This window comes from Anastrepha obliqua, chromosome 5 (genome assembly GCF_027943255.1).
Source record: "Anastrepha obliqua isolate idAnaObli1 chromosome 5, idAnaObli1_1.0, whole genome shotgun sequence".
Classification (NCBI taxonomy): domain Eukaryota; kingdom Metazoa; phylum Arthropoda; class Insecta; order Diptera; family Tephritidae; genus Anastrepha; species Anastrepha obliqua.
Window position 1 is genome coordinate 74,734,437 of NC_072896.1, and position 20,664 is coordinate 74,755,100.

General features: G+C 30.3%; 1 protein-coding gene across 9 annotated transcripts in view; it reads left to right on the plus strand.

Moving 5' to 3' along the window:
• LOC129247419 (muscle-specific protein 300 kDa) overlaps positions 1-20,664 on the plus strand; it is a 290,571-nt gene that overhangs the window by 147,469 nt on the left and 122,438 nt on the right. For all 9 annotated transcript variants that reach the window (XM_054886543.1, XM_054886545.1, XM_054886544.1 and 6 more), the window contains exon 14: positions 7,017-7,322. In XM_054886543.1, the coding sequence (XP_054742518.1) occupies positions 7,017-7,322 (306 nt within the window). The remainder of the gene's footprint in view (positions 1-7,016; positions 7,323-20,664) is intronic.

Genomic DNA, 20,664 nt, shown 5'->3' on the forward strand with positions numbered 1-20,664 from the left:
GACAAATACTCATTGATGTACACTTCTCTCAATAAATTATAAGTTTAAATTCAATTCAACAAGTTTCGAAATTTCTGTGAAATTTCACAACTATGCTCTGCTATTACATGCAAGGCCACAAAGAGCGAAGATTTCTCACTAAACAGCTGGCGTCGTTGGATTCTTTGGCATTTGGCGCATGCCTACATTTTCTAACGCTGAGCGAACTTTATTGGACGAAGCGCAGTCATCGGATCATATTCGTCGAAACATTTCACCCAGTAAAAAAGAATCAGAACGAAATACCCATCGAAAGCGAAAAGACGAATTACCGAATTTCTGCATTAATTCAAATTATTAAAGTTTTAAATATCATTTTTATATTGAGCAAGGTGTTTCTGCAAGTAGGGCAACGCTTGCGTAGAAGTATTGTTAACATTTTTCAATGTCAGCTGATTTTGCCGATCGGCGACAGCGGAAAAATTAAAGATAGTACTTGTCATCTAACGAAATTTGTCGTACTGTGCAATTTCACATACTGTAGCGATTTTTAATTGTGACAGCCAACATTCGTCCCACTAAATCCGCTAAGTGCCTTGGTTCCGTTAATACTTTAAAGTGGCGTCAATTTCATTATTTAGTAGCCATATCTCGTAGCCATATGTGTTGATACATAGGTGAATCTTAACTATGTTATTAATTTTCCTACAGGCTGCTATAATTTTAAATTCGTTTAAAAATGTATTTGTTTAAAAATTTAAGTATAATACTGTCTATATATGTAGATGTATGTTTTTGGATTCAATTTTGTCGTTTTAATTTTTTTACATTCCTTCTCTATTCTCCTAAACTTGTACGCATATTTCGAGTCATTTTTCGTCATCTAATTCAACCGACTACGTAGGCTGCGTTATTTTGCCGTGCCTCAACAACGTGGTTTTTATTGCAAAATTTGTTATTTTTTTATGTTAATTTTTCCACATGTACTCTTTCACCTCGTCTGAGTGCCGGCTTTTGGCTTCGTTCATTTTATAAACATACGTGGTTGTTCGTATGTGTGCATGCAAATATGTTTGCTTTTGTTTTTATTTATGCAGTGCTGTCGTTTCAAGTTTTTTGAATGGATTGAAAATTCCCAAAAGAGGGAAGTATTTCGGAGTGGGACAAAGGAAAGTGTACTGAAGTCTCCGAGAGTCGAAAGTTACTAAATTATTCATTATTAACCCTACTAAAGTTTGCTTTTGCCTGTTTTTCGAAGATAAGGTGTTTAATGCGAGAAAGTTCATACAAAGTAAGGAAGTCGCTAAGAATATTCACTTTTGAATATTTTGAAATTGTTTATTATTTTACATTTGTATGATATTGCTAATCATTAATCTTGTATGAAAAAAAACTGCGATGTTCTGCAAAAACTTTTGTTATTATAATTTATAATAAAATATAAAAATATTATAATAAAATAAAAAAAGTTGTAATTTTTGCTAAAAATTCGAAAAATTGCCTTGGTTTGGGCAAATGCAAACTTTGATAACAAAAAATGTTTTTCTCTGTATTAGTATAGTAAACGAATCCAGCATTCAAAATTCAGAAGTCAGATCAAAAAATCGAATTTATTATAATTAATTCTAAAATAACTGGCACTGTCATATGGTATTTGTGCTATTGCACGTTTATCTATAGGCCATTTTATAACTATGTTCATAATCAAAGTAGTTTAATCGTTTTGATATGACCAGCTTGACTTCTGCCCATGTTGGTATCATCCATAAATCGAATCATGATTTGTTTATAATAAACTTCCATTGACTTTTTTGCTGTTATTTAATGAGAAACAGTTTTAAGTGAATTTACACAAATTTCACCACCAAATCATTTATATTTTTTGGCCCCTCGTTTTCTGTAATTTTTATGAATAGGGTGAACTTTAATGAAACGAGTTTCATTGAAATCTAAGTAATTGGAACAAAGGCTTCATACTTCACTAAAACGATTATACCACTAGAACAATATAAGTTCTTTTAAGCTTTGACAATGCAATAATTTTTAAATATCAGGGAATTGACGGTAAACTATTTCCAATTGAATTTTTTATTAAGCTGTTTTCCGGCCTAATACTATGAGTGTGGTATGGTAACGCTTCGACACATTTTTTCAAGCCTGAGTATATTCGTAGTTTCACCTGAAGTGTTTTTCTTTTCCTTGCCACAATTAGCCTTCATTTGTTATGAATAACAAAATTAAGATTTCATTGATTGGTGTTTTTGTTTTTGTCAAACATCTCAGTCATCTTTTTTTCGGGAACTTTATTTCGACATCTATTGATTCTCAAAAAATTTTGTCTCATAAGAATTTTAGAAAATGAATTGAAATTCAATAATATATTTTTCAAAAAATGGCTTAACTTAATTTTTTCTAGTTTTTCGAATAATGTCTTGTTGTTTTTGAGGTTTTTTATCCCAAGAAAGTAATCAATAGTTTTAGAAATATGCTTTTACTACAACAATGACTGCAATTTGTCGTTTAAAAGAATACGGATTTACAGTTTTTTAAACTAATGAAATGAATACTCAAAATTAATGTGGTTACCCCACAATTTACATCCCCATCAATTTACATACATCGAATTATGTAGGATGCTTTACAACTTTGTTTTATTCTGATTCAAGATTTCAGTTCTTAACCGACATTGCTTCTAATTTAAACTCCTTTGAAAAGAGTAGTGGTGTAGTGGAGTAAAGAGGGTCGTACGTCTAAATCGTAGTGAAAAACTCCAATCGGAGTTACGGCGACAGCACTGTCTTACCTGCTGGCCTCAGCGTGCTCGTTGCGGCTTATACGAGTACATTTACTCTCTGTGCTCTGTATGTACGCACACATGTAAGTTTGTATGTATGAATGCAACACCTCACGTTTGCCGCCTAGCCCGCCGGCTTTTATTACTACCTTTTATTATGTCTATTTGACGTTTTTTCGTACACACACATCCCCCCATAGACACAATCGTATAATATGGATGTATTAGTGTAAAGTATCTCTGTTCTGCTCACGGTTGCCACTTGTAAAAAAAAAATAGCCAACCAAAATCTAAGAAAAAGCAACCAAAATAAGAAAAAAAATAATTTTTAATCTTTTTTATTACAAAAAAAAAAAACAAAAAAAAAAAAAAAATTGGTTGATAACCAAATTCTTTTAGTATGCCTTCAAATTTCAAAATGTCTGAAACAGGAGCATTCTCGATTTCATTCGAATCCATTTGATCTCATTGAAAGACGTGCAGTCTTGTCTTTGCCAAGGCAGTACAGTTGGCAAAGAAAGTTCAAAATGTATAAATTATTATTCTCTTCCTATAGCAATACCGTCCAGTGCGTCTAAATTAAAAGTTTACCCTAATAGATTTGATGCTCATTTTTATTATCGCATACTCTTTTTAAAGGAAAACGAGATAATTTTTAAGTAAAAAATAACCAAATCAAACCAAATAACTAATTTAAAAAAAAAAATAAGAAGAAAACATCCGAGTTTGGTTGAAAACTGCCAACAGTGGCAACCGTGGTGCTGCTCGCTCGTTTGCAAACACGCAAACATACCTACGTACATACACACATATTTACCCACATTACGAGTTCATACCACATAATACATCCATATCGGCGGCACTTCAAGTTTTAGCGATTTTTTGAGCGGCGCATGAAATCATTTCCAGTTGAGACGTCGTCGGTAACGAGTGTGAATTTAAAATTCCTGAATAATCAAAGTGTAATTTCTGTGTCGTCATCACAGAGCAACAACAAATAAAAGGGGCAAAAACGAAAATATAAAATAAAAGAACACACTTTGGTGACGAGGTGAAAAATTCAAGTCTAGCCAAAATTAAAGCAAGTTTAAGTTTTAAACGAGAAAAAAGCTGCAAACTTATACAAAATTAAAGTTATATACTTGTAAACATTAATTTGCAGCAAAAAACAAAAAAGAAAACATTTGTGGACACACGTCGCCAGCTTGAAACGCTGTCGCCATTCTGACCATCAGAAATATACATACAAACAAACACACCCGTACGTACATATTTTATGTGTACAAGTTTTAAATGAAACATACAGCAACGACAAATACAACAGTGAATAAAAGTGCAAAGGGATTTTTCCAATATTATTATTGTGCAATTCAATTGTGAAAAGAAGTGACAACGTGTTCAAGATTTATGTACTTCCGAAAAATCGAGTAGAAAAATCAATTACTGTCTTCAAAGCATTTTTCGTGCTTTTAATTTTGAATTTCGCATACGAGTAAGGTGAGTCGCCACTGTCATTGTGAGTAGTACTTCCGGTGTATTTTAGTAGGAAATTCGTTCCGTATATCCGCACAGATTGTAGATTTCCCAGCTTGTCAAAAAAAACAATTTTTTTTTTCGCCTACGAATATGCGAAAATCCTTCGGCAAAAATGTGTTCATTGTGTAATTTGCGTGGCACGCACAATGCCGACATCAGCCGAACAGTTTGTACCCACACACCAATGCGTTGCCCTTTTTTGTTGCCACTTTCTTGGGAATAGTGGATTCAAGTGCCAACGTGTCGGGCCAAAAAAATTAAATAAAGTATAAGTAATAAAATGGATTGAATTGTTGTATATACATATATATTTAATTATGTACGTGCACACTATATTCACATTGTTACTTAGCTATCCATATAATGAGTGGGGAAGCTAAAAATTAAAAAGAAATGTTAAAAAAATGTTCATGAAAAATAAAATAAAATAACAAAATCGTGAAAAATGAAAAAAAAATGATATACACATGCATATGCACATATATACATATATTAAATAAATATATATCTGCATCAAATGAATCCGAAAATTAAAAACAATGAAATTAAATTAAGAGTAAAATAAAGTAATAAAATATGGAACAAATGTATGAAAATGTATGTATTAAACAGCTGCATAACTCCTTATTTATGCACGGGTAAGAGAGTAAGAAAATTTAAAATGAAATACAAAATTAAAAAAAAAAAATTTAAATAATTGAAATAAAAATTACACAAATTAAAATTTTAAAATTAAATAATCAAATGTGTACGTATACATACAAATATACAAATATATACGTAAGTTTACATCGCAACATGCAAAAGCACAATTAAAAATGAAAAATATTAAACGATAAAAAAGAAATTAAAAAAAATGATATTTGAATAGAAGTAAATTGCTAAAATATGGAAAAAATAAATAATTATTGCTTGCACTCGTTCATGCGCACATAATTAATGAAAAATTAATAATCAAGAAAACTTTACATTTAGCAAATATAAAATTGAGAATAAAATGAAATAATAAAATATGAAAAAAATGTAACTGCAATCACATGTATGTGTGAGCATGTTTATAAGTTTGAATTGTTTGTTGATAATTTTAATTAAATAAAGAAAATAATAAAAAAAATTTAATATTAAAATATATATAATAAAATAATTATATACATAAATAATTGTATTAAAAAAATATATATACATAAATAATTGTATTAAAAAAAATATATTAAAAAAGAACATTAAGAAAAAAAAAATTTAATAAAAATAATAAGATTAATCTAATAACAGCGCGATGTTGCCAAGTCCTGGCTATTAATTTATTTTTTAGTTTCTTTATTTTTTTTTAAATTATAGTATCTATAAAGTATAGTTTCATTAAAGATATAGTTAAAAAAATGTTTAGATTTTCATCAAAATTTCAAACTATTTATTCAGAAATTCTAGAAAAGGTTAGGGTATGACATTTTATAGTCCATTAAATTTTGGTATAATAAGCTGAAAGTTTAAATTGGCTCAAAAATCGAGTTGACTTTATCATTTTTTTCTGGCATTTTCTTGTGTATTTTCATATAAAAATATTTCGAGCATTTGTTTGATGAAACAAAATGCATAATACCGTGAATAAAAAAAATTATTAAAACCTATGGGAATTAGAGCCACTTTTAAACTAGCACAATATTATCAAAATTAAATGGGTTGAAACTGCATGCCCGGAATTGTTTTTTACTTCTGACTAAAAATTATATAATTTTGATGACAATTTGTTGATTTTTTTTTTTAATTTTGTGCTAAGTTTGAAACTTTTAGCTATGTGATTTTTGTTGTAGTATCTACGAATTATATTTTTACAAAAAAAAAATGTTAAAATTAAATAAAAATAATATACATTGCCCTGCAATAGGCCGCGCTGCTATTATTGTGAACGCAGGTGTACATTCATATATATTCTTAAAAGTTTACATCGCTACATGCATGCATATGCATATAATCAGTAAGAAAAGTAAATATAGCTATAAATAGCAATGAAAAGTAAATATTAAAATATTGGAAAAAAATTAGAAAATTAAATAAAATAAGAAATATATATAAAAATGCATGATATCAGCATATAATCACATGCATCATACGTATTGAATGTTCAGATGCCAAAATTGAAAAAAATTTAATTAAAATAAAAAAATAAATAAAATAAAAAATAAACAAATTTAACAAAAATTAAACAAAAATATAAAAATTAATAAAAAAATATTAAATGAAATAAAACAAAGAAATAAAAAAGCTACAAATTTAAATAACATAACCCACTAGAGTTATTTAAAAATTCTAAAAAAATCGAATCGCATCAGCTTCAAAGTGTAGGAATGTCATAACGTTTATTTACTTATTTAATTTCTCATCATTTGACTTCAATTTTTTATTTAGCACCTATTAATAATTTAGCACCCACTAATTAGTACTGATTAAAAGCTTAGTACTTATTCTTTAAAATCTCCAAAAATCCACTTTTATTTAAAAAGAAACACATGTATGTGTATATTATTATGTATATATGTATATATATTATTACTACAAATTATTTTCAGTAGGAACAGCTCGTTTTCATTAATTCCAAAGCTCAACAACAACACAAAAAATAAACATAAAGGAACATATGTTTTTTAATTTTTCTTACATTTTCTCTTTCTTCTTCTCTACTACGTTCTTTGCACACACACACCCATAGAGCCAAACGAGTGACATCACTCTCGCCAATCAACAAGCACAGGGACTTATACGTGAAGCAGACGCGCGCAACCGTCAGCTGATTGAACAGGATAACGCCGCATTGAATCGTTTGTGGAACGAATTGATTAAAGGACTTGAGACACGTCGCGATTCGTTACAGAGTATTGCCGAACGTTGGGACGATTTTGAAAATCGCTTGCATAGCTGGGAGAAGGCAATTAGCCGTTTGGAAGATAAATTCCGCAATGTCGACCCAGTAGTTAGGTCGCGACGTCATTTGGAAGATACGAAGAATGTCATCCAGGTGAGTGAAAATTAATTTCAAATCAATTGAATTTTATGATACATATAATGCAGACACATGCAGACATATGCACTGTTTATGACGGTATCATATTGATACGAGTGGTAAAAATAGTGTTGGCAGGGAAACACTTTAGTTGAATTAAAAGTTTTCCCTATATGAATTATATAAAAGCGAAGACTTTTCTGTGGAGTATACATGTATATCCATTACAGTAAAACTGGAAAATTAATGGTGCTATTTTGCAGCTAGATGAATTAGGTTACTGGATGTTCCTTTCGCCGACAGCCTGATTTAGTGCACCAACCTAAATCCCATCAATTTTCTCCATTACATCAACAGCTCTTGCTGGCTGTAGATATCTACCTATTGTAGCTCTCTTAATGGTATCAAAACGGCGCTTGGGAGTGCCAGAGTGGTACTTGAACCATTTCACCCACCTACTTATGGTGCCATAACCATATACAAAATGCAGAGGTGTGGCCAACTTCAGGCCGTTAACGGGTTCTCAGCGATTTTGATTGTTGAAATATGAAACAAATCAACGCAGCCCTCACCTGCAGTACTTGTGAGAGAGTAACTACGACTGCCACGTTACCGGGGATTGGGCAGCAGAATTCTGCCTGTTCATTTCACACGTACCTACTCACACATCAGCTGATTCCTTCAAATTCGCTGAGAGTCGATTAAGGGTCTGAATTGTTCTCACCATGAGAGCGCTTAACATTGTAGAAAACTGGAATTGGTAGAAGCAATCGGCTACCGTTTTTGCGAACTGAATGATGAAACTTCAGTAGTTCTCGAAAGACGAAAACTTTTACACTCAGGTGGTGTAATTCTAAATCCATTCGAGGCACAAAAGACCATGAGCTCGAACTGCAAACCTGCAATAAATCTAGATCCATTAGTGATATGGAAAAGAAGTCCAAATTGAGTCAAATACAATAGACCACATCAGAGGTCGCAGTGTATTATGACCCAATAATAATAATGGTAATATTGTCTGATCGGTACAGAGAGACAAGCTGTAAGAAGGTGCGATTTTATTATCTTTTACTCCGGTAAGTGGCTGCTTGCGCAGGCGTGGGCTCTCCAAAATAGTCTTGTCGATAACCATAAAACTTGTTTGCTCATTATTATATTATGGTGTTAGTTGGTTTGGTTACAAACTCACAGAATCAGTATGAATATATTAAACTAGAAAGTGCACAGAGGGTTTAACGCATCGGGCGATAGGCGCTGTGAGCACGTGCTCTATGGATCTCCTAAATTTTATAGAATATCTCTTTCCTTCTTATTGATATTCATATGAAGTACATCACATCGGTGTCTGCTCATCCCCAAGCTCAAATATTGAGCTGAACTTTTCCCATAAGAGTAATACTCATTACAATAAGCCTCCGAGTAACAAGGCTTAATAAATTAATAAAATATATGGGCTGCGCTTAACAACTTTATGAACACTAAAGCTCAAATAAATAAACACGTAAACTAAACCATCACGAAGCTTAGGTAAGACTCCCACTATTCTCGGTTTCCCCGCTCGCATATACCCTACTCGAGCTCTTTAACTAGAAAACTTCTTTCAATACTAAAACTCACCTTTTTATGCTCGAAATAAATTGACGATAGTCGGAACGACCCAGATTTATATCCGGCCAGGCGCTGTTACTTCAGCAGCATTTTCCAAACATTTATGAGGGATGTTTATGCTGTTACAATAACAATAAAAATTACAACGATTTTATTGTAAGAGTATATATATACGAGTAAGAACACGTCCGCTAAGGCTCACAATCGAGAAATATGCTTATTGGAATAAAAGTTAACCTTTTTAGGCTGATTATACACGACTTAAAAATAATTCTATAGACTGATTTTCCTTTTATTGGTTTCTGGGGAGCATTTTACATATCTGTCCGGAAAAATCAACTAAATTGATGTTGGCGACAAAGAGTAACTTGTAACTGATCCATTTCACAGCTTCAATAGAAATATAAAGCCAAATGTATTGCTTCATTTCGAAAAGCCAAATGGGTGACCAGAGTTGTTTAGTGATAGTGTTTGACTTTTTAGGACTGAAAAGTAGATTTCATAATGAAAAAACTGGCCCAAGCATTTCTAATGGAGAGACTTTTGAAGCTTATTCTTCTTCTTAAGTAAAAAACGAAGACAAATTAGTGGCTTTCTTAAAGGCAATATTTTGTAAGTCATAAGTTCAAGAAAGTATATAGTCGTATTTCCATTTCTTATTTTCCTTTTTTGTTTTTTATGATTATGGGATCATAATACGAGTATCCACTATTCATAATCACTTTAGGACTGTATCTGCTTTGTAAGATGCTCACTTAGTCAGCTGTGCAGTCTCAAGCTTAAGAACAATTAAAAATATATTATGAAATAAGGCATTAATTAGTGTCTATTCTTTTTCCCTTCAAAATTTTCTCTAAGGCCGCTTAGTTGTTATTAACCCTTTTTCTTTTTCATTTACTGTTAGTGCGCTTTCTCTGTGTGCACTGGAGCCAGTGTGTTAATACGGGAATGAAATTTTGCACGGGAAAGTATTCATGAAAACAATAAAACACATAGAATCAGATGAAAGTGGGAAAAAAGTTAACAATAATTACAGTCAAGGGAAACTATAAGTATACTGAGTAGTTACAAGCAGCTGATGTGAACAGTTGATGTGTATGAGGGTACAGTTAAAGCGTGCAGCTACTTGTGCACCTACTTTTAACTAATGATAAAGCATTTTTTAGCCAAGTCATGGCTACTTTCCAAAATTTATCAAATAGGTAATATCAAAACTATACAGAGTAGAGACCTATAGAAAATTCAAGTCAGTGTACGAGTATTGCAGTGTGGGATATTTTCAACAACAAAGCATACTGCATACATATGAACGCACATTAGGATGTATGTACACTGTGTATATATGTATGTATATGTAAATGGAAAACATTTTAAATGTTTCTATTTAAGTATCGTAAATATTTTTTTGTGAAAAAATAGCAATACTTATTACGAAAGTAAATATGAAGTACTCTACTTTGAATTTACTAAAATTAGTTCTAAGCTAAATGCTAATAACAGAGACTCAGTAATAGGGGTGTCCCATCAACAACGTCTAAATAAATAAAACCCATAAAAAAATAAAAAAAAATTATAATAATAATAAATAACGAAAATAGTCTGTAAAAATATAAGAATAAATAAAAAATAAAATAAAAAATAAATAAAAAATATAAAAAAATAAGTAATAAATAAGCAAATAACTAAGAAGTAAAAAAATATAAAATAAATAATAAACTAAACCAATAAAATAAAAGAACAAAAATTTAATAAATTTAAAAAGCATTTAAAAATAGATATAATAATAAAAATAAATGTTAAAAAATAATAAAATATATAATATTATAAAATAAAGGAATAATAAACAAAAAATTAAATGAAAAGTAAACAATAAATTGAAATAAAATAAAATAAAAAAATAAATAAAAAATTAATTTTGTTATAGTATATAAGATAAAAAATATTAAAAAAAGTAATAAATAGAAAAGTATATAAAAATAAGTAATAAATAAAAAAATAAATACTTATTAAAAATTACTAATAAATAAAAAAATAATAATATATTACAAAAAAAAAAAAATAAAAATATAATAAACAGTAAATAGAACTAATAAAATAAAAGAATAAAAATTTAATAAATGAAAAGCATTTTGAAAAAAATAATAAAAAAAAAATAATAAAATAAATAAAAATATATAAAAACAGGAGTAATGAATAAATAAATATATAAAAATAATTAATAAATAAAAACCAAATACTTTAAAAAAAAATTGCTAACACATAAATAAATAATAATAATAAAATAAAAAAAAAATTAAAAATATATAAAATAATCAATAAATAGAACTAAAATAAATAAAAGAATCAAAATTTAATTAATAAATGAGTTTTAAAATAAATAACAAATAAAGAAATAATAAAAAAAGTAATAAATAGAAAAATATAAAAAAAGTAATAAATAAAAAAATATAAAAAAATAATAAAATAAAAAGAATCAATAAATAAAGTAAAAATATAAAATAGACAATAAATAAAACCAATAAAATAAAAGAATACAAATTTAAGGAAGAAAAAAAGAAGTTATAAATAATAAATAAAAAATAATAAAAAAATTAATAAGAAACTATATAAAAAATGAATAATAACATATATATAAATATAATAAAATAAAAGAGTAATAAATGAAAAAATAATAAATCAACAATAAAAAAATAATCAATTAAGCTTTAAAATAGCCTAGTGTAAATTTGAAAAGTTATAATACTTTAACTGTTGAAATTAATGTAGGCATGGAAATCTATATATAGAACACTCCTTCTCCCTTTTGATGAAATTTTCGATGCATTCGAAATTCAGCGTCTTTCAGTTCAAAAATTGTTTCTAGTTTTTTGGCATACGGCTTTTGTTTCAAAAACCACAAAAAAGGCAATAAAGAATTTAGCTCGAATACTCTTGGTGCACAATTCACATCGCCGCACATTGGTAAGGTTCTATAAAATTATTAATTGAAAATAAAAGGAGTTATCATGAGGCTTAATTTTTTCGTGGTTGTTGTTAATACAGCAAAAACAATCCTCATAAATGTTTAGGAAATGCTGCTGAAGTGACAGTTCTTGGTTAGAAATAAATGCAAGTAGTTCCGGTAATAAAATTTTCGTACTTAACTTTTATGGGAAAAAAGTTTACGCTGTAATCAGCTTAATGTAATTTCTAGGTCTCTAGCAAACTAATGCTTAAAATGCCCTTTTCAGTTGAAAGTCCTAAAGTAGGATAATGTTGTTATTGTTGAATTAGCACAAACATTCCCATACATGTACGGGGCATGCTGCCAGAGTGACGGTCTTTGGGCGGATATAAATCGGTGTGTCGTTCCTGTAACGTAGAACTGACTGTCGTGGGAACGAAAAGTAGGATAATAACTGTAAGCATTTGGTTCTTCTTATAATAAATAAATAAACGAAATATCATACGAATCTAAGTAATAAAAGACAGTTGATAAGCTGCAAGTGTGCGTGATAATAACTCTACCACCTTTAAACTCGGTAATAATTTGATTTCATTTTTTTTTTATTAAAATTCATTAAACGTTTCGACTATTTGAACGCTATGGGCTTTTGAGCTGAATTGTTCTCCAACTCAATTTATTTTTCGTGATATACCATGAGATAATCTCACGCCGGTACGCCATAAAAGTTTCCCTACAAAAGTATCAACGTAATTTTGAACAGGCTTAGTTATACGCGAATGGAAAGCAGAAATTATGTACTCCTTTCGAATATAAGTTGGAAAACAGTATGCCACGCTCGGCGGAAGTTGGTTGTCTTCAAATATATATTTCAAACCTTTTAGTCCGAGTTTTTAGAATAAATAATTCTGGGTATGCCGTTTTATAGCCCTTCTAATTTTGGTATGATATTCTCTAAGTTTAAAGTGGCATCTAAAGTAAATCTATGGAAATTAGATTTTTAATAACTTTTTTTTGTTGCTGGTCTCGCGCATTTTATTTCATATAAAAAAAATTCAATCATTCTTTCTATGGAAAAAAATGCACAACAGCCTCAGCGAAAAAAAATGATGAAAAATCGACGCGAATCTTGACCGACTTTAAACTGGCACAAATTATGCCAAAATAGACTGATCTATAAAACTACATACCCAAAATTTTTATGAAAATGCTAACTAGAAATTTTAAAATTTTGATGAAAGTTTGTTGAATCTTTTCAAATTTTTTACAAAGTGTGAAACTCTGCGTTATTTGTTTTTTGTTGTAGTATAAACTATATTTTAAAACTATATTTATTATAAAAAAAATATATAAAAAAAATAATAAAAGAATAAAAATATATATATAAATATATAATATATATAAAAAATAATAATATAAATAAAAAAATAAAAAATGCAATAAAAAATAAAAACGTATATACAATAAAAAAATTACAAAATGTCGCACTGTAAATTGTTACTCGTATGCCAAAAGTCCACAGATTTGCATATATTAAACTTATATTAACCTCTTCGGTAACGTTCTTTCATTTGTTTTGTATCCTCAACTGTAAATCAGTAAAATATGAGTGATTATAGTCAAATAATTTCATTGAAATTTTCTGGCAGTTGAATTGAAATTCAGTCTGTGGGAATTACATAACCTGCCCGAATAAATATTTTTACTTCCGTTTTTGATGGACAGCTCCCATAAACGGACAGTTATTTCCGTACATACTACAAATCCTTAAGAATTTTTACAGTTTTTCCCCCTTGCACGTTATCCCTCCCATAACGTAGCAGTTTTCTCTCACTTGCTTAACAAAGAGTACACTATAATGGAATATTTGCTATTTTTTTAAATTAACAGTAATTGTAACGATAAAAATATAAAACAATTAAAATAAAACGACAACATACGTAGAAAAAGGCGGGGAAAGGTTAAATGAAACCTTTTTTGTAAAGCAAGCTATTCGTATGAGGGTACATTGTTTAGGTCAGTTTTTACAAAATTAAAATTTGATTGATTGATTTTGAACGATGCATTAAATAAATAAAACAAAAATGGCACAAAAAATTAAAAAAAAAGTTAATTAAATGTTATAATAAAAATATAATATTTAAATATAATAATAATAAACAAATTCTAAGAAAATAAAAAAATAAAATAAAATGTAAAATAATAAAAATATAACAAATAAAAAATATAATAATAAAATAAATTGAGTTTTTTTGTGTTTTCTACTAAAATATAAGCATCTATAAAAATACTTTTGAACGAGCCAACATGAGAAATGAAATGTTTGAAAAATAAATAAACCACTCGCATATTTCAAAATAAACTGTGAGCGTCAAAACAATACCTATGGTATTGACAAGTTTTGACTATTTAGTTTTTAATTGAAATTATTTTTTTGTAAAAAATATAATTCATAGTACCAGAAAAACCATTTAAGTTAAAAATTTGTATAAAATTTATACAAATTCGGCAAATTTCAAATCTTTGGATAAAATCCGTGTACACAGTTTTATAGCTTATTAAATTTTGTCATAAATATATAATATATACATACGTTTCAGGCGCTTACACCGGTTTTTAAGTGTTTGGCCGAACTCCTCCTCCTATCTGTGGTATGCTTGTTCTTGAAGTTATTGCATAAAGTGGAGGGATCTGTAGTTGTATGTCGCCTTCGAAACGCAAACTATTTATTACGAGGCGCTTTTTTATGGCGCAAATATACTTGGAGGTTTGCAATTGCCTGCCTAGGGGCGACCGCTAGTAGAAGAAACTTATTCTATCATTTGATGTTTCATGCACGTAGTTTCGAACCTGTGCATTTTCAACCCATTCGGCGGCCGATATATATATACTTTAATATATAAAATGCAACAAGTGGCTTAAAAATCGCATTGGCTTTTGACATTTTTTGTTGACAGATGTTTTCTTACATAGGAAAAAAAAAATATCGAGCTTACGGATTTTACACTAAACTTTCACTGTTGTGATGGTGGATTTTAACAATTTTCATGCATTGCACATCCGAGGAATTTCATATTACTAAAAATGCTATATTCAAATTAGTTTTTCTAATTCAAACATCCAACAGATTTGAAATATTTCCAGTGCCAATTCGAAAAAATTGTAATAAATCCACTTATCAGTATATTCATTAGCACATTTCTCATTTTTTTATTATAGCTGAAAATCTGCTTTGACATATTGAGTAGAAAATCCGTGATTGCAAAACAAAAAAGCACATTTTCACAGTATTATTTTTTTGTATAATTACCTACATGCATAGAAATTGTAAATGACTGAGGTAAACAACATTACAAAGAAGGTTTTACTAGGTAACTAGTCAATTTGTGTTTCGCTACAAATGCAAAAAAATGAAATGAACAAATAGCAAACGACAAAAACTTACAACTCAACGAGCTAAACTTATTGTGGGACTTAGTTGAATTCGCTTTCGTGGCGCAAATGGAATTCGTTGCTAATCAAATTTATATTTAAAGCGTGACGTAAGCCGGCAAATAGAAGCTTGAGTGCGAATGCGATAAACAGGGTTTATGAAACTTAATTAGACAAACAAAAAAGCCCAAGCAAAAATGCAAACAATTCGAAAAGCAAAAAAGGCAAAAAACAACAACCGGAAAGAGACGAAAAAGAAAAATATATTGAAAAATAAGTACAATTTGTTATTTTTTAGTGAGAATTTTTTTTCGGTCAACTTTCAAGTTAATGTCATCGCCCAAATTCCAGCAGTTTGCGTTTCGACAGGCATCCACGCCTATCTTCTTATACAATCTTATGCATATGTGGGTATGTGTGTATGTATAAAAATACATATGTACATATATATGTGTATATTGCTAAAAGCTCCCCAAACCACATGCAAAATTATCGGAGAGCACGCGACACTTGTCGCCAGCACTCGGCTCAGCTCAGCTCAGTACGGCTCAGCACAGCACCTAGACAGTTTTATACAGAAATGGGGTTGTGGTTAAATGTTTGTAAACGTTTATGGCAAGTGTCCGCTGAAAATCAAGTTCATGGGCAATGCCACTCAAGTGCGCGTACTTGGTTACATATCTACATAAATACTTGTACATATATTGGCATATGGGCCCATACATTCACACATTCCATGAGTAATAAAGATATTTATTGAAATCAGTGTATTAAGCCACTACCGGCTGCTACCAGAAAAATTTGCTTTTTTTCTGAATTATTTATATACCATTCTGTTCAAAAAATAAGTTTGCAGTTCTTTACTTAGTCGAAGCCCTTCAGCAATTACTTTTCCAACAAATTTTGAAGTTTCATTATTGTCACCATCCGAACTGACCATCTAAGTCATCTTCGGAATCCTTTGTGGTACTAATTCCACAAGATCCGCATCCAAATCACTAAATCCCTCGTCACCATGCACCATAATGCAAACCATCACAAAAAGACCAAAAAAATGTTGTGATTTAAGCGAAATTGTGTAATTTGAGTATCGTGCAAATCGAGGGACTGGTGTACACAAAAGCTAGACGGACGCGGAACTATAAACGCTGGACGTGAAATGACAAATTCATGGGGATCCTAAAAATTATTGGAGTCAACGCAACTTCCACTTTCGATTTACCCTTGACGATGATAGCTTCGATATTCTTGTCTTAATCCATTACATGCAACTAACTGACTATGCGTGCCTAAATTTCGATTGGCAGTATATGCTAGGTACATACATACATACATATGAATGTGATGGCAGCTTTGGCACAATCAACGAATCCAAAAATTCCATCGCCTAGCTGACAAATTCTTCTGGTGTGATAACGTTATCAATCGAATTATATTGCATGCTCGTAGATTCGCCGGCGGTTTGTCCTTGAACTACTTATGTACATATACAGTGAGTCAAAACAGTTTTCGAACTCTCTTTTTTACTTTCTTTCTTTTCACTCACTTTCTTTTTTTTTATATTCGCTATATTTTTCATGTATATGTTTTTCCTTAATTTTGTATAAAAATATAGTTTCTACTACAACAACATGATTCAAATATTAAAGGTTTGCTCACTTGTGACATTAGAATTCTGACACTCCCTTACAAAAGGTCGTATTTAAGAAGGGGCGAAGAAAGTGGAAAAATTAAATACCTTTTTGGTAAAAATGGTAGAAAAAAATGTTTTGTTTTTACTTAAATTATAAATGGTACAAACGGGAATTGTCAGGAACGATTTAAAAAATAAGAGGTTATTAAGTTAAACCCAGATGAATATTTCATTAATTAATTAAGAATTAATTTTTAAATTGAAAACTGATCACGAATCTGGGAAGTTTTGCCAATATGACGCTATTGATTACCTAAGAATTATGACCGTAATGAAAGCCTTTCAGAGGAGAAGCGAACTCATCATAAATTTAGTTGACTAAAAATAAACTGTGAGCATACTCACCCCTTGCTTTACTATGCTACACCCACGTAAGTTTGTAGTTTTGACCCCCAAGTCGGGATTATTCTTGCATTCCTAACTACTTGACAAACTACTCCGGACATGAAACAAGAAATGATGGAAAATGTTGTTTGTATAGCGGTGGCTCCTCGACAAGCAATGGCATCCGAGTGTATTTCTGCCATGAAAAAACTCCTCATAAAAAACCATCTGCTATCCGGAGGCTGTGATTAATTATTATCAATACGTTCAGCTTTTACGTTCATTGCCCCAAAAAGATGCTCTATGATATCCGGATTTAAGCTGTATATCAGAATGTTTTCCATACAGTTTTGGTTATGGACAGAGTAAGTGCTTACACACCCTTTTGAAAACGAACTATTTTTTCCACTCTTGCTAAAAATTTCTAGAGTTAGCAACTCAGTGGCTAAGGGAGCCAATTTGTAAAGAGGGAATGAGAAAGCTGGTTACTGAGCAAACCTTTTATTATTGAATCATGCTACAGCAAAAGCAACAAGTTTCAAACTTTACACAACATGAAAAAATGTTCGTAAAATTTTCAACAAAATTTCGAATTTTCTACTCAAAATTTGGAAGTTTCAAGCTGTTGAAAGCTTCTCTTGATTTTAAATACTTTTTTTGCTGCCAGTCTTGTACATATTCCTGCATACAACGCTTGAACGCTTGACCGCTTGAAGTGAAGGAAATGCAGAGACGGTCAGTTAGAAAATGAAACGGTCAACGAGAATTTGCAGTAATTTTAAATTACACTTTCTAACACTAGCATTACATACCAGAAACAAATTTAAAATCACTGTTGCCATTGCCCAGGAATTGTAGATTTACCGAAATACTATTTGGAATTATTTGTATAAAGATATGTATAATTACAAATGGCAATTCTTTGCCGAAATAGAGGCATATACATAATTATGGCAGGCATTAGTATATGAGTATATTAGTCTAGAGGCCCGAACTTCGAGCATTTTTTGACGGTGAATAAAAAAAAGCTATTGACATTTTTACTATACATTTTTTTATCATTTACTTATTTATATATTAAGAGCACACAAAATGAATTTAAAAAAAAATCATGGAATTATGCGTCCTTGAAGTGGAAGGGGAAAACAAAAGGCAGTGTCCTCGTCGTCACGATTTTTACCCTTGTGGTCATCTGAAAAAAAATGACAAATTCTTAATTAATATGAATGTCATTACCGTATGAGGCAGAAAAAAAGGGAACACTTTTTTTTCATAAAATGGTGGCTACTCAAAAATTGAGGTCGATTTTTCCCTAATTTTTAAGCTTTCTCGAATTGTTTACACATATTAAAAAATTTCAATTTCCTGTTTTTCGAGCGTCATCCGATAGAGTTATATATAAAGAATATTTATGATACACTTCAAGCAAATCGGTTGATTAGAACTTGAGATATCGTGCCGACCGTATCGAAAGAAGTAGTTTCGAGAAAAACACACTTAAAGTTCGCCGTCCGCTCAAACCAGTCTAGCTGTCGCGTCACTAAAATAGTTGTAACTTCGAAAATAATTCGAATTTTGAAAAATCCTTTTAGGGAGGTATTTTTGTATACTTAAACTATGGAATTTTGAAAAAAATTTCGATTTTTTCAAATTTCTGGACTAGAATACCCCCTTAAGTAATACAATCCAAATTGCAGAAACTAAAAAGAAATATTTCGAGTTTCTTTGACGCCACTGTAGGGTCACAAAATCTCTCTCTGTCGGGTTCCAGGCGATGTGCTATTATGACAGTACTCCAATAATGATGTGCGGCTACAATTTTTCCACGCAAAAGCTACTAAGCTAACGATGATGACGATGTCCAGCGCTACAGTTCAAATATTTGCGTTCCTTTTTTCTTACTCGCCAGATGAAGACGATAGAGTTAGTATTAAGGAATCTTTTCATTTTAATTTTGTTTAGGGAAGCAAATGATTCAATTAAGATATACTGTGAGCGTCAAAAGGAAGTGTATATCCAATATTTGTCTTAATTTCAATTATTTTTTATAAAAATATAGTTCATACTACAACAAAAACCATATACAGCAAAGTTTCGAACTTTGTAATAAATTTGTAAAAATCTGGCGAATTTGTATCAAAATTTCAAAATTTTTACTTAGAATGTTTAGAAAAATTTTATGGTTTGGTATAATAAAGTGCAAGTTTCAAGTGGTTGATGTTTGACAATTTTTTCTGCTAACGGCGTTGGGTGTTTTCTTCCATATAAAACAAATTCGGGAGGGTTTGTGGAGAAAATGCACGAAACAGCGTTAAAAAAGAAATTTCTCAAAAAACATTGTGATGTTTGATCTACTTGAACCAAGTCAAAATTCAATGATCTCTAAAACTGCATACCCAAATTTTTCTAAAAGTAACTTTAAGTTATTTAGACCATTTTCAAAATCAACCAAATAACCAACATACAAGTAATTGAAAGTAACTTTGTTGAAAACACAAATTTTATAGAGAACCTCGCTCAAGATCAATTATAAATTTTAAAAGCAATCCGTTTTCTATCGTATGCCTATTCTCAGCCACCAAAGATTTTTTACCATTACGGTCGTATGTCTACTCACAGCCATCACAGCAATGAACCATACTAATTTTATGCTAGTAAGCATTTTATATATTTAAGTTCTTCCACTGGTACTGGCTGAATAAAATGGAAATAAACTAATATTTTTAATCTTCCTCTGCTAGGTGGAAAATCTTGAACTGAAAATTCATTTGCATAAATATATTTTTTATATAGTAGAGCATCTTGTAAGGAGAATGTTTTTTAAATTGTATGCATTGCATTTTTATCCAGACTCATATTCTCGATGAGTTTTCAAGGTTAATTTTTGTAGTTGCGCTTTCAGTTATAAAAGGGGTTGCCCTCGTGCTCTTTATCAGTGTTGGATGACTGATGTAGTTAATTTGGTGTTTTTTTTTGTTGGTTTAGATATGCAAACATTCTCTGTATTATTTTTGGAAATAGCGTAGAAATTTTTGTGAAAATACTAGAATTTGTTGCCCTCCACTAAGAAAGTGCGAGGCTCACGAGGGATAATCCTGAGACCATATTGATAATATCGAGAGCGAAAGTATTTTTGATCCCTTAAACGCGCATTCAATATAATGGAAACGTTTTCAAGGGTAACCATCATTGACTGTTCAAAAAAGAAGAAAATGAAATGAGAGAAGATAGCAAAATTTAACATTTAACCAATCAGCGCCAACATATTAGCGAAATATAAAAATGAAATTAAAATAAATAAAATCACACATACACTAATATGTAAAGAATTATGATGAATTTTGAATCAAAAGATT